Genomic DNA, 14,286 nt, shown 5'->3' with positions numbered 1-14,286 from the left:
TAGTTTAGTTTTCAATCAGAAAGCCTCTCCTTATTCTCTGTTCTTTCCCTATCTGGGTGGGAGGGGCAGGGGATTGAGGGCATAATTGTCGCTGGTTTAGTTGTCAATCCTGAGTCAAACCATGACATAAATTATTGAATGATTAAACCAGTGACAGGAGAATATAAGGGTGACAGTATAGGTTTATAGGAGTTCATCTGGTCTCAGGATAACCCTGTCAAATGACACAGTACAAAGGAGAGTGTTAAATGCGTTTGTGCTTGTCTCCTCTTGCCTGCTTGCTTTGCTGGAGGTTAAAAAAACCCCAACCAACCAAACACAAAGAAGCTGGTAGCTGAAACGTAACAAACTGACGATGCGTCTGATTTTAAAATCTAGGGTAGTTATTTAAAGTTTCTCTAATCTACCAGAGCCGTGATGGAGCAGTGTTCACAAGAATTGAGTTGCCCCATGCCCTTGGGATTCAATTCCCTGCAGTGATCTGATCCTCTGTAGACACAGCTTTTTTGAGTGTCTGATTTTTAAGCTTTTCCCTTCAGAGCAAAGCAATGACTCTTCCCCACCTGGCCTCCTGCTTTAAACCAGGAAAAACTCATGGCATCTTCATAAGCTGCCCTGTCTCCTTGTGTTCTGTAAAGCATGAAGCAGGAATACACCACTTTGTTGCTCATCTCTACTTCAAAGGGCATGAATTTTCTTTCTCATCCTCTTTTAGACTGTTTTGTTCCTACTGTCAGTGAGAGTGCTGCAGTTACAGCTGCTCATTATTTGAGTTCAACAGCCCACTGAGTCAGTTGTAGTTGCTTTTTCTAATGGTTCTGGCTCTGAACAAGTGGGTTATCTCCTGGGAGGTTCTGGAAGTGCCATTGGTGGTGGTGTGGGTACTGTTCTGTTTCTGTACTTCATTCCCTAAGAACAGCACACAGTTAAACTTCAGCTCCATTGGATGTAGGACTCACCTGCTTCTGGAGCTGCTGAGAAAGTTAAAGCCATTTAGTGTGTCCCAGGATGGTTCATCTAATGTTCTGTTTTTATGCTTGCTTTTTCTTTGTAGGCATTGTGGTTCTTACTCTTCAGAATCACACATGTCTTAGGCTTGTTGTCTAGTGAAATCTCTGGAGATGGTCTCTGAATATTTGTTCTTGGGATGGCCTCTTATGGATGATAGCATCAAAAGCCCAGTTGTTCTTCAGACTACCATTCCAGAGCATTTCTTGTGACATTTCTGTGTCTGTCCACAGCATGCCCTTGAGTCTTTTGGCAAGGTAAATACTGGCTCTGCTAACTTAATTGCCTTCCTTTTGTTTATCTCTTGTAGTTACATGCCTGTTTCTTCTTGGATAGGCTCAGATGGCAATGGGATATTGAGAGTATGAGAATCACTTGCTCTCCAAATGAAGCAGATGTTTGCAAGATTGGAGCTATAGAGAATGTTTTTCAATAAATGATCTAGAAGACACAGATATGTTGTAATTAGTAATCTCTGAATAAGATTTTCTTTAGCACTGTGCTATGTTAAGTCTAATGAAACAAGACCTGGACCTTGCCTTAAAGGGAATGAATGCCTGAGCAATCTGTTTATGGACCAAGAGTAGGAAATAGGACACAAGAAAATAATGGTGAAAAAATGAAAGTATATGCCTTGTGTTATAATAGTTCAAGGGTGTTTATTTTTCAAAATGGTTTCCTGAAAAAATTGAGTAAGGGTTTGAAAAGAAATGTCTGTTCAGTTTTCTGGAGAATGTTAGAGGGCAAGAAACTGAAGAAAGGAAATCCCAGGTTAGGGAGGTCTACATGGAAGAAAGCATGTAACAGTGCAGAAGGGCATGGAAATATAAATATAGAATGTCAGTAAAAGTGTATGACTCATACTGCTGTAGTAGCATAGTGCAGAATTTATTTTCAGAAGTACAGAACAAAAACCCTATAGTATACTATGATGCATTTGCAGATTTGCAGTTTTCCATAACTGGTTAATGTTTTATGCATCTTGCTTTTTTAGAGGCATCACTAAATTGTGCCTTGATTTTATTTTTTTTCATCTTTTTATTAAGACTTTGTTCTTAGATGAAGAATTCAGTCCTCTATTGAACCTTGAATGCATCAGAGATGAGTTAGATTTGTTTTTAATGATGTAACTAAATTTAGCCACCAATCTGCATTTTAAGGCATTGCTATTAAAAAGCTAAAAGTGAGATATGTATCATATTTTGAATTTAAAATGAGCCAGAGGCACAGCTGGTGAGGCAGTCATGACTCTAATCATGAGTGGAGATAAATAAGAGGGAATTTTCTCATCTTGCAGGATGAGTGCAAAGTGTGATAGGTGCTTTAACATCTCCCTCTGCCTCCATCCCCCTTCCCCAGCTTTATTTCATGAGTGTGTGGACTTCCTGCCCTCCCCTCTGCATTTTAATTTCTGAGCCAAGATATCTGTTTGATATGAGCAGTATGAACACAGCTTTATAAGAATTTAACTTCCTACATTTTAATTTTTCTTTACTTTTATTCAGAGCTTCATATGGTACTTCATGTTTCCAGTCTCTCCTTTAAAAGCAAAAAGAATATGGCATCTAAAACCAAAAGCCAGAGGCAGGACTTCCAGGATATCTGCAGAGGCTTGGAAGTTGCCATACTTATTTTTGTCTAAATTTCAAAGCAGTGAAGCATGCTGTTAAGCAAGAGTGGTGTTCCTCAGGGGTCAGTATTGGGACCAGTGCTGTTCAACATCTTTGTTGGAAACATGAACAGTGGGATTGAGTGCATCCTCAGCAAGTTTGCTGACAATACCAAGCTGTGTGGTGTGGTTGACACCCTAGAGGGAAGGGATGCAGAGGGACCCTGACAGGCTGGACAGGTGGGCCAGTGCCAACCTCATGAAGTTCAACAAGGCCAAGTGCCAGGTCCTGCATCTGGGTCGGCACAACCCCAGGGATATATACAGGCTGGGGGGAGAGTGGCTAAGAGAGCAAGAGAGGAAAAGGACTTGGGGGTAGTAGTAGATGAGAAGCTCAATATGAGCTGCCAGTCTGCACTCACAGCCCAGGCCAGTTGTGTCTTGGGCTGCATCAAAAGAAATGTGGCCAGCAAGGCCAGGGAGGTGATTCTGTCCCTCTGCTCTGGTGAGACCCCACCTGGAGTGCTGTGTACAGCTCTGGTGCCCTCAGCACAAGAAAGATACAGAACTGTTGGAAAGGGTTCAGAGAAGGGCCATGAAGATGATCAAAGGCTTGGAGCACCTCTGCTATGAAGACAGGCTGAGACAGTTGGGGTTGTTCGGCCTGGAGAAGGGAAGGCTCCAGGGAGACCTTATAGCACCTTCCAGTACCTGAAGGGGCTACAGGAAAGCTGGTGAGGGGCTTTTCACCAGAGAGGGCAGTGATAGGACAAGGGGCAAGGGCAGGGGGGGTTGGAACCTGATGGTCTTTAAGGTCCTTTCCAACCTTAACCATTCTATGATGATATTTGCTGTTGCCAGTCTCCCTTTTCCTAAGGCTGTTTTTAATGCAGATTGATTCCTTGGCTTGGTTTGCCTTCCCTGTCAGAAGTAGTTTAAGCACAATGAAACTGGTGGCCTAGGTGTGAGAACAGCTACTTGGGCCCAAAGTTTCTCAAGCTGCGTTGGTGTAAACTGTTGCCTAAGGAGTTCTCAGTTTGTGATTTGAACTTTTTATTCTGTGCTAAAAGGTTGTCTCTGTCTGTGCTAAAAGGTTGTCTCTGTCCCAGTGTCCTCTCTTGGAGAGTATCCCACATCCTCATAGCTTTACCTGCCAAGCAGAGTATTTTCCATTACAGCACATTATCGTATTAGTCATTGGGTGTGTAATGTTTTGATACCTCCAGGAGAATCTGAAAGGAGACTGTTGCCTTATGCTGTATCTGTTTACATTAATGGTATGCAGTGGAGTTCCTCCTAGTGGGATGAATTTTGCATAATTGTCTTCTTTGTTGATATCTTAAATCTCTCTTTTTTTTTTTTTTTTTTAGCAATGAGTCACAGTGGGAAGCCACTTGTTTACTGGATCATAGATGAGCCTCTGATTCTAGTGGTGTGAAATCCCCTAGGTGCCTTGTTGCTATGTCTTGCCCACACACCTGTGATTAAATTGGTTACCAGATTTGGGGACATCTGAGGTAGTTCAGAATAGCAGAAATTTTTGGCCTGTTTGGAGAGTATAGGAGTTTTAACTGACAAATCCATAGCTGTTGCTACTCTTATGATTCTCTTCCTATGGCATTGTGGTCTTTGGTTGCATATTAAATCCACTTTATAGAGTGCATGGAAACCCTTTTGAACTGCAGCATGTTGAGTAGATGCTCTGAGGAGTATTCTGATCTAGCCATGTATAGCAAATTTGACTGCATAAGGCTGAAAATGGCAATTGAAATTATCTCTTAATTTCTCTTCCTGACATCCCTGAAAAGCTTTTGCTGTTTTTTTTTTCTGAATTTTCCTGAAGAGACATAGACTCAATGTTGTGTATAGATTTGTGTTTTAGTGGTACATTTTTAATAGGTATTATAAATGAATATGGACAAAAAAATAATTCAGGAACATGTCTTATTATATAAATCTGCAGATGTCTGTAAGGAGGTCACAGAAAGAAGATGTATTAAGAGCTGTGGGCAGCTCTAGTACATTAAACTCCCATATGAGAGGTTGAAAGGACCATTTAAACCTTTTTCAGAGCAGATGATCCTGCTTTGTATTGAGCCAGGCACAGATACAGGTGTTAGACTGTAGGTGTGGTAGTGATGCCTTGTTTCCAACTGCTGAATTAAAGGAGTCTTGAGCCAAGAAGGAATTAGAGATGGAGGGATGAATGTTTTTCTGTAGGATTGATCTTCACAGAGGCTGTTTCTGGGTAGATAAGGGAGTTTCTCAGAATGTTTGAAGTATGTTAGTGATTGTTTTTAAGGACAGCAAAGATGTGTAATCGTGGGAGAGGTAGATGCTGGTTTGCCTGTTGTGGGGCAGGGAGGCAGCAGAGGCAGCTTCTAAAGGTCCTGTGAATTTTCATGTGAAAGGAAGCATTAGGACTTTTATACAGAACTTCCTATTTCAAGTATGAATGAGATGAAGCATTCAGTGTGACTATTCAGAGTTCATTTGAAAAGGAATTGTTAATGCAACCATGAACTGAGATACCCTAGATGAACTCTTTCATGTATTTATGAAAGGATAGTTAAAAGCTTGCCTAGGTACCTAATAGAAACTTCAAGGAGATAACACTAGTGCAGTTATGATATTATCTTAAAACAGGAAAACTGATATAAAATTAACATGAATCCACTGAAACAAGTAAATGTTCCTATGTGTCTGTTGTGTTTTATTGAGAAACCAACTTGTTTTTAAAACTAAAATGCATTTTTTTATTGCTAATTGCCCCCAAATATTTATGTGGGTAAGCATATTGGTTAAGAAAGTGCTAAAAGGTAAAAATGACATGCTCTGAAGCCTCAGCAGCACCATAAAGCAGCACAGTAAGAGCTACAGTGTTGGGCAGGAAGCGACTAGAAATGCTGGATTTGCAATACTTGGAAGGATGTGTCCTTGTAATTTTGAGGCCATTCTCAACTGTCTGTGCTTTGTGATAGTGGAAGGACAAAATGATGACATGAAGGAGATGCAGAGGAGCCTTTCTGATAGTGGAGCAGCTAGTGTAGTGCTGCAAGCAGTTGAATATGCACATACCTTCATCTGTATTCTGTGAGGGATGTGAACATGTGTAGCTGATGATTTGCTGCTGTATGTATACAGATGCAGACTTCTGTGTTTACAGTTCAAAGAGCAGGAGGAAACTAGATCTGTCTGACCATGTAGAATCTCAAATGATGTAGCATAACTGTTGTGTGTACTAATTGCTTAAAGGGTTGTTGAGAAGTTTTCCTTAAAAGTCTTTTGACCTATGTTCCTTTTCTTCTAGCTCTTTAAATTCCTGTACTGTATGTTTCCTTCAGGTTGTACACTGGAATGACACAGGATGCATGAATTATATCTATTACTCCTTAATTCCAAATGTTGAACCCTCTCGTCTTTATTTGATGTAGCATTTGCCTACTGCAAAAGGGAACAGTTGCAATGAAGTGATCTGGGACAATGTGAATATTCATGGTTGAGGAGTTGAACTGCCTTTTGGAGTTAGAGTCTCCACGCTCTGAACATGGCAAAATCAAGGCCTTAGGAAGCATTGTTGCTGTCTTAGAAAAACTGGTAAAGCTTTCCAGCGTTGTATGCTTCTTTCTTTCACACAAGTTGTAGAAATAACTCCTGCCTTTTGTGCCCTCTTACTGTATAAAGTCTGCTATGAAATATCTCATTTTCTGATACCTCAGCCACCTCTATGGTTGATGTACTCTGTCCAGTTGACTCATCACTGTGTATGTTTTCTTGACTTCTAATTAAAATCTGTTCTATTCTAATATTAGACACTCCTTGTTATATCACCCTTCATTCTTAAGTAATTCATCCTGCAACCTCCTTACTCTGTATGACTAATGTCTTTTTCCCAAATATTCTTAGAACATTTAAAAATACCATCTCTATTATAAGCAGCACAGTAGCAATACCTCTCATTACAATTGCTTGGTGCTTTCTGTCATAACTCCGTGCTTTCTTTTGCTTAGGATTTTGACAGAACTTGAACCTTTTTGGCTGGAATTTTCCATGCATTAGTCTGTGCTTCAACCTGAAATTTCTACTTGAGATTGATTTTTTGTTTGTTTGTTTTCAGAGTATTTCAGAGAGAAAACAGTTCTAAATCAGCTTCTGTTAGGTTCTGTCACAGAAAAGACAGTTTTTAAAAAGTTTTTTTTAAACAGGATCCCTAGGCAGGTACGTTCAGCTAAGAAGCAGGAATGATTGATCATTAGCAGGAGACAGAGCATGAGAGGTTGAGTGCTTACCAAACAGGAGTAAGTCTAGGGAATGGATTTGTGCTGATCAGAAGAGAGACTTGAGTTGACAAGTGCTGAGAAGGGACAAGTGGCTTAGCTAATCTTTGGGCATTCAAGAAAGTCTTCCTAAAAGCAAAACATTAATTTATCTGTCTTTAATTTTTTAGTGGATGTTCTCCATGTTTGCCTACTGGTAACCACCTGAAATTTGTTTCCCTTATAGTGACAAAATAGGGAAAAGTTTATTACCATTATTTCTGTTTGTCAACAGAAACAGTTTACATTCTCCTCAAGTCTCTGGTTTTGAATGTGAAAGTACTTCTGTGCTCGTCCAGTGAAAGAAAATAGAATTTATGGATGGAGGGTGTTTTGATGTAGCTAAGCATTATTGCTGTCTGGTTTTAATCCTTCAAATATGCTTGCATTCTTCAGTTCCACTGAATCTGCTGAAATAATTTGCAATAATAGAGATGAGCATACTTCAAAGCATTTGTAAGGCTGAAAAAAAACACTGGGATCATACTATTTCCAGTTCTATTACTTCCATTTCAACTTGGTGTTACTTTTGAGATGTCAATGTAGGGCCTCAAAAATTGATCCAATAACAGAATTGCAGGGTGAACCTTAAGGATGTACTCACTAGCCCTTAATTCATAAGGAGAAATTATGTATGCAGTTCAGTTTACCTTCAGAGTAGGTGATTGTGGTGTTTTGCTCTGATCTTGGTTGGGGAAGGTGTGAACCACTGCACTCTTTCACTACCCCTTGGTAGAGCGGAAGGGAGTTGTGTGCTTGGCTTAGAACTTGCTCTAGCAGCTTGTCATCAAGATGGTGATCATGCCAGCTGCTCACTGGTTTCTACTGGTCATTGGCAGGGTGGAAAAATAATTTTCTCAGTGAGTAACTGGTTAGGTGTGTTTTGGGGATGTTAGATTGCCTTTATCTGAATCTAGACAGTAGCAGCAGACAAGACTTGAGACAAAGTGGAACAGTGCCCTGATGTGATAATGCAAAGGATTGTTTTTGTTGTATGAGTGGCTGGTGCTTCTTGTTCATGTCTGGGTGCAGGCAGAGCATCAGATTTGGTCGGGGAAAGAATTTTTTTCCATTTCCCCAAAAGTCAGGCTTGAGAGGAACCTCTGCTCCCTCTGTACACGGGATGGTGCTCTAGATAACACACGAGGATCTGGGTCTGTATTATCAAATACATCAGTTACCTTTCTAGAGGCCAGGTAGAGCAGCCTGCCTGTCCTTTTCCAGTCCACTAATAGGATTCTGGACAGGTGCAGTAACCTGGTCTGATGTAAAAGCCTAAAGCTTAGTCTGGGTTTAAATTCAGAAGGAGACTTCTTGCAACAGTTTTGCACCTACAGAGATGCGTACTAATTGCAAAGTAAATATATTGCTTCCAGAGCCAAGCATGTTTTTTGTTTTCCTAATGTCTGTAAGGTATAATGGTAGTTCTCTTAATGAAACTTGTTTTAATGCCTTAACCTAAAACAAATGAAACTGCTTTATTATAAGACCTCACTTGTATGGAACCAGTATCTTACTGGTTTCAATTTTTCCCTGAGCTGCTAGGGAAAAATTTGCTTTGCTACTCCAAAGGAGGGAAATCTTTGTGCCCTTGAGAGAAGAGGACAACTAATTTTATCACTTAATTATTTCAGAGGAAGCATTATCAATGAACTGAGAAAGTGCATCTAAAAAACTTGCAAAGATCAGAGTAAAAGATAATCACTGCTGGCAGATTTCCATGGAAAATGCATATACTTCTCATCTATTTAAATATACAAAGTTGCAGTTCCCACTTTATTTATGAGATTGTAGGATATCTCAAGATGGAAGGGACCCATAAGGATCATCAAGTCCAACTCCATGCTCCTCACAGGACTACCTAAAACTAAACCACATAACTAAGAGCATTGTCCAGATGCTCCTTGAACTCTGACATCATTATCAAGTTGTTGGGGGTGGGACAGAACACTGGGAGCTCCAACATTTATTCCTACACTTGGACAGGAGCGGCCAGATCTGCATTCACCAAACATAACTTATCATCCACTGACCAATGCACTTGCCAGGACTGTGGCACCCACTGTGTGGCCACTGTGGCCCCCAAGTGCCCCAGCTACTGCAGCCATTTATATTCCCCAAAATGTTCTACACCAGAGGTAAGGACTGACCCTGGCAGCCCAGGGATGCACTTTGGGGAAGTTGACAGCCCTTCCTCCATTCCCTCTCTCTGTCCTCCCACCCCAACTTGGGAGGTGACCACCAGTGTTTGCTCATCTCTCTCTTTCATGATCAATCAACCTCTGCCAAGGTCCTGGGCAGGAGCAGCAGCCCTTCGGTGCCCCCTGGGCATCCCTGGTAGGGGTGGCACTACGAGCACCCCCAGCAGGTATGGCATCCCCGTCTACCCTGGCACCTTGGCACTTCTGGTCCCGCAACACCTCCAGCACCTGTGGCTCCCCTGTCTCCTCCATCCTTCCTGGCACACCAGCATCCCCAGCAGCCCTGTCCTCCAGGCAGCTGTGGCTCAGTGAGGCCCCAGCTGCTTCAACCCCGATGTCTTCTGCTTTGAGTGGGTGAACACTGACCTGCCACTATCATCCACCTTCAGTACCAGACACAGATTTGCTTCTCTGCCACATCCTGCCCTCTGAGGACCCCAGGGCTGTGGGGTGCCCCTGGCCTGGACAAACCAATGCCAACCAGAGCTGTTGGTGCCCTACAACTATCAAGGGAGTATGGTGGCCTCAGGCCCCCTATTGCTGTCACTGACTCTCCCTGGCTACTGCCAGCTTGAAGGACAGCACACATAGCAAAGCCTGTCCAGCACAGTCAACCCCTTGGGGACACCTTTGGGCAGTGGCAACCCCCCAGGCTGTGATGTCCCCATGGGTGAGGGCACCCTCCCAGGCAGTAACAGTGACATCAGCCCCAGCTTATCTGCTGCTGCCCCCTGTGTCCAAGCCATCAGGGAGCCCATGGTGATTCCAGCCAGTGGCATTATACCCTCTGAGGAGCATCTGCCAGAAGAGGCTATGAGGTGCTTGAATTGCTCCCTGGGGGCTGTGAATATCAGCCAGAATGATCCCAGCAGCATTCCCATGCCCAGTAACCCTGCTGGCACCAGTGGCACCATCTCCCATCAGAAGATCAGCTTGTTCTTGGTCCCTGAGAAGATGTTCTTTGCTGACTACAGTGTCCCCAAGACCTCCAAAGCCACTTCAACACTGTCAAGAGGAAGCCTGAGGATCCACAGACTTCTGTGTGGGGACAGACCTACGAACACCCCAGGCAGGGTGTCCCAGCATGACATCAGTCTGGAAACGGGAGGGAAGAAGCAGCAGAATGGCTCATTGCCAAAAAATGGCAGCAAGCACAAGGCTCCCACAGCCAGTGCTTGAGCAGGAGGGTGGGATTAAGGCCAGTTGCAGGGATCAGTTGGTTTTGGGGAGGGAGGGGTTTTGCTGATGATTCAGTAGCTTTGATGACTTGACTTCTTGTTTTTTTTCATTAAAAACCATTTATCCAGAACCTCTGCTTGCCTGCACAGGAAGGAGAAGGGAATGTAGGGGGCACCAGAAAATGTCACCAAAGAGCTGCAGAATCATTGCTGAGCCCAAAATCAGATCCTCCATGTCCTGAAAGTCACCAAGCTGTCCCCAGGACTGTGGCAATCATGGGGACTGACTCCCCTTTTCCCCTCCCCAGGGGAATCAGCCCTTTGGTGGGGAAGCCAGGAGAGATGAATCCATGCAGGACTCATGGACAAGGCCCCACACATAAAGTAGTACTGACCCTTGCAACTCTGGTGCCATTCAAGGCCAGGCTGGATGGGGCTTTGAGCAACCTTGTCTAGTGGACAGTGTCGCTTCCCATGGCAGGGAGGTTGGAACTAGATGATCCCTAAGGTCCCTACCATTCTATGATACTATGAGTTCATCTTACAGATGAATAATTACTTATGTGGGGACTGTAACTAGCACTAGTGGTGCAAAAATAGACTGGTCTTATAATTACAATCTCCTGGTTATTCTCCACGTTTTTTCAGGAGGTTGCTTGCTCCTGCTATACTATGCTGTTTTCTGGAACTCAAGCTGACAGTGATTGGCCTTTTAATATCAGCACATTGTCTAGCATGACCAAGAGCCAGGACTGATATGGGTCCCTAACACTTTATTATGATGGAATTCTCCAGAAAATTAATTATCTCTTGTTAGTGATGACCTGGACTCTTAAAGATGAATATCTTCTCTTGGTTTAGATAGTAAACTCACTGGAAGATAGGTTATGTCTTGCCTTTTTTTGCTTAAATGAGATTTAATTTGTACTAAGGAACATTAGTTTAAATGAGAGTTTAACTTCAGAGGCTGAATCCTTTCCCATTCTTCCCCCCCCTTCTTCTTCGCCCCTTCTTTTACCTCCACAAAAGATGGGGCAAACAGAAGAGTTCACTCCAACTTCTGCCATTTTTTGGCCCAACACTGACCCGATTTCAGAGGAGTTCCCACCCAGCAGGTGGCTCTTCCATGTAGGTTTTGCACTAGGCAGTTTGTTAAATGCATATTAAATGTCTTTTCAAATGTGCTACAGAGTAAATGTTTTTCATGCTCATTTGTAGCTAGGCTAATGTTGTGAAACCCTATATTATCAGCCTAAACTCCACCTGTGTCCCTTTCAAGATGGTTTAACAGCACCCAGAGGAAAAGGGAGGTTTTTAAGGTTTCTGAAGGTTTGTGTTATGGCACATTATGAGAATCCTCAGTTGTCATCTATGGGCAATGTGACTGGTACCTGCTGCTCCTGATTCCTCTGTGGGATATGTCTGGACTGACAAGGGGAAAAGTGTGTGTGTTTAAGCTGACTTGTTTTTATTTTCCTCAAGTCCACATAATTTGGCTTATGACTTGCGTTCAGTTTTGGAGAGGATTTTGAGGCTTGGCCGAAGTGCTTACGTAACTCAAGGTCATTGCAGGCTTCCTTCTGGGCTGGAACATGGGTTGCTGCTTCTAGTTAACACTGAGCTGAGACCATACTGTTTCTGCTTTGTGTCTGTAACTTTTTTAATTGGAAGCCAGAAGGGACAGCTTTTCATGACTTACCTGCAGAGTTCTGGTTACTTAAGAAAATACAGCTGTCACTTAGTATGATTTTTTTTTCTTTTTAAATATTGGGAACCAAGGGTAAAAAGCTTTGCTTTATGGATGTTATCAATACTGGAGAATGGATTTTTGAGTGCCAGTCCCACAGCAGTGAGCCTGGTATAATGTGTGGAGGGAAGGGTAATCGATATACAGCTGATTTCATTTAAAGTTCTCTTTCCTTGGTCAATGTGTGATTGAAAACAAACTGGTGCATTTCCAGTGCTCAATGTCAGCTGTGGTGCTGTTCCTAGTTAACCCATTGCTGTCCTGAGGGCTGTTGCTCTGCTAACGGAAGTTGTGGCAGAAGATGGCTTCTATCAGGAAAGCAGAAACTGTCTGTTAAATATAGCACATGCTGTGGATGTCTCTATAGCAAAGACTGGGAACAGAGAGGAATCTCATGTTTCGGATTAAGCTGTTTTGTGCACGCTTCTGTTAAGCTAAAAAGATGTCCTTTGTGTGTAAAACCGAAGTGTTTATATTGTATGCAAATTGTCCAGGTTATGCAGCTGTACTGACGTGGTTTCCTGAATAGCCTAGAACACAGATGTTATTCTAGCAGAAAACAAGTTAATGAAAGTTTGAGTAACTGCATAGAAGTAGTTAATATGCTTTTTAGCTAGTTTTAATGTTTTCTTCTGCTTCCAGAAGTAAGTTGTCACTAGGTTTTTTAAGATTTAGATAAGATGCATTAAGAAATGTTGTTGTAGTTTTGAATTGGTATCCAGATGTTCCAGGAAGCTAGTGAATAAATGTATTTTGTGTTTAGAAACTGGCAAGGTATTCACCTGGGGCAGAGCGGACTATGGACAACTCGGAAGGCGCACAAGGGATCCTAATGGGCAAGAAGCATGCACGGTGTCTGAACAATGCTTGGAGCTGTTGCCTAACATCCCTGTTTCAGTGCCTTGCCTAAATGGAGCATCTCAGGTAAAGAAGAAAATTACCGTTTTTTCCACTTTTTTTTTTTCCTGTATTAAAATAATCAGAATAATTTCCTAATAGAACCTTTTCAAACGCTCACTGCTCTTCTTGTAAGCTCAAAAGTTAATACAATTCAATAGTTTTAAATTTCTTAAGGTTTTTGCATTCAGAAACTGATTGTCTTCGGTGTAACCAGAGTTACCATTAGCAGAAGATGCCAAGTTCTCTCAGATATCAGTGTGTGCAGGAGATAGTTGCACCTGCAGTACAGCTTAGCAGGTGAGCTGGGACCCTGCGCAATTGCAGTGCTAGTTTTGTCTGAAACCCTCTGTAACAGTTTAGCCAATGGCCTCTGTCTAGCTAATAAACAATAATGCCACAGCTTCCAGAATATTTTTCTACTTTATAACATCTTTCAGTGATATTGGAGGCTTTCTTCTCATATGGCTAATTTGATACAAAATTATTTATCCTCAAGCATAAAGACGATGAGAAAGAAAACTTGTTTGCTGTAGTCATCAGCGTGCAACCTGTAGTGTCTACAAACCATTTTCTTGGCTTTTTAGTAGCTGAGAGGCTGCATATGGCAATTGGCCTGATAGCAGGCAATGTGCTGGTCCCATCTGGGCATATAACGAGTCTAAAGTTGTGCATCTTCCTGTGGGATAGCTGGCAGTCAAAATACAAAGGATAAGTACAGGTCGACAGCTTCAGCTGCAGTGTATGTACTGCATCTCTAATTCCTGGTGGTCTCTCATGGTGAGACTGTGGTAGAAAAAGAGTCAACCTCTGCCCTTTCCCCATCAGTGTCCTGTGAATGTATGCACTCACAGATGTGAAATGGAGCTTCAGAGCCTAGAATGCTGCAGCAACAAATAATTTGTTTTCTCAGTGTTGACTCCACGGAGTCTCAAAAAGCTTTCTTACTTATTTTGAGATGGGTGTCCCTGATTTTGTCACTAGATATCTTCAGTGAACACCGCTGCTGAGTTTGTTTCACATTGTTTTTCATCTGTGCTTTGGACAATGCCTCAAGTGTGTGGTTCTGTCGGTTCTCGTACGCTACCAAGCCAAGGCAGCTGTAGCTTTTGCACAGTGGAGCTTATGCTTGGCAGGACAAGTGTCCTATGAAGGTGAAGGAGAGGGATGCATTCAGATATATTCCTTGAAAAGGGAGAGATAAAACAGTCTCATCTTTGATCTGCTGCGCTCTGCACTGTTCTTCCTTATAGACTTTTGAGAGACCTGATTTGAGTGATTAGCAGTGATCGTGTTCTGGAGCAGGTGTCATTCTGTACAGAACTAACAG

The 14,286-nt window shown here is 42.4% G+C and overlaps 2 protein-coding genes across 3 annotated transcripts in view; one reads left to right on the top strand and one right to left on the bottom strand.

Annotated features, from left to right (window-relative positions):
- TMEM86A (transmembrane protein 86A) overlaps positions 1-14,286 on the bottom strand; it is a 526,280-nt gene that overhangs the window by 277,607 nt on the left and 234,387 nt on the right. The gene's annotated exons all lie outside the window — the stretch shown is intronic.
- SERGEF (secretion regulating guanine nucleotide exchange factor) overlaps positions 1-14,286 on the top strand; it is a 157,671-nt gene that overhangs the window by 25,585 nt on the left and 117,800 nt on the right. Inside the window, 1 exon segment of the mRNA XM_051622270.1 lies at positions 12,823-12,983. Coding sequence (XP_051478230.1) covers positions 12,823-12,983 — 161 coding nt within the window.

Source organism: Apus apus, chromosome 5 (genome assembly GCF_020740795.1).
Source record: "Apus apus isolate bApuApu2 chromosome 5, bApuApu2.pri.cur, whole genome shotgun sequence".
Lineage (NCBI taxonomy): Eukaryota > Metazoa > Chordata > Aves > Apodiformes > Apodidae > Apus > Apus apus.
Note: the sequence above shows the minus strand (reverse complement) of the source record. Positions and strands in the feature narration are given on the sequence as shown.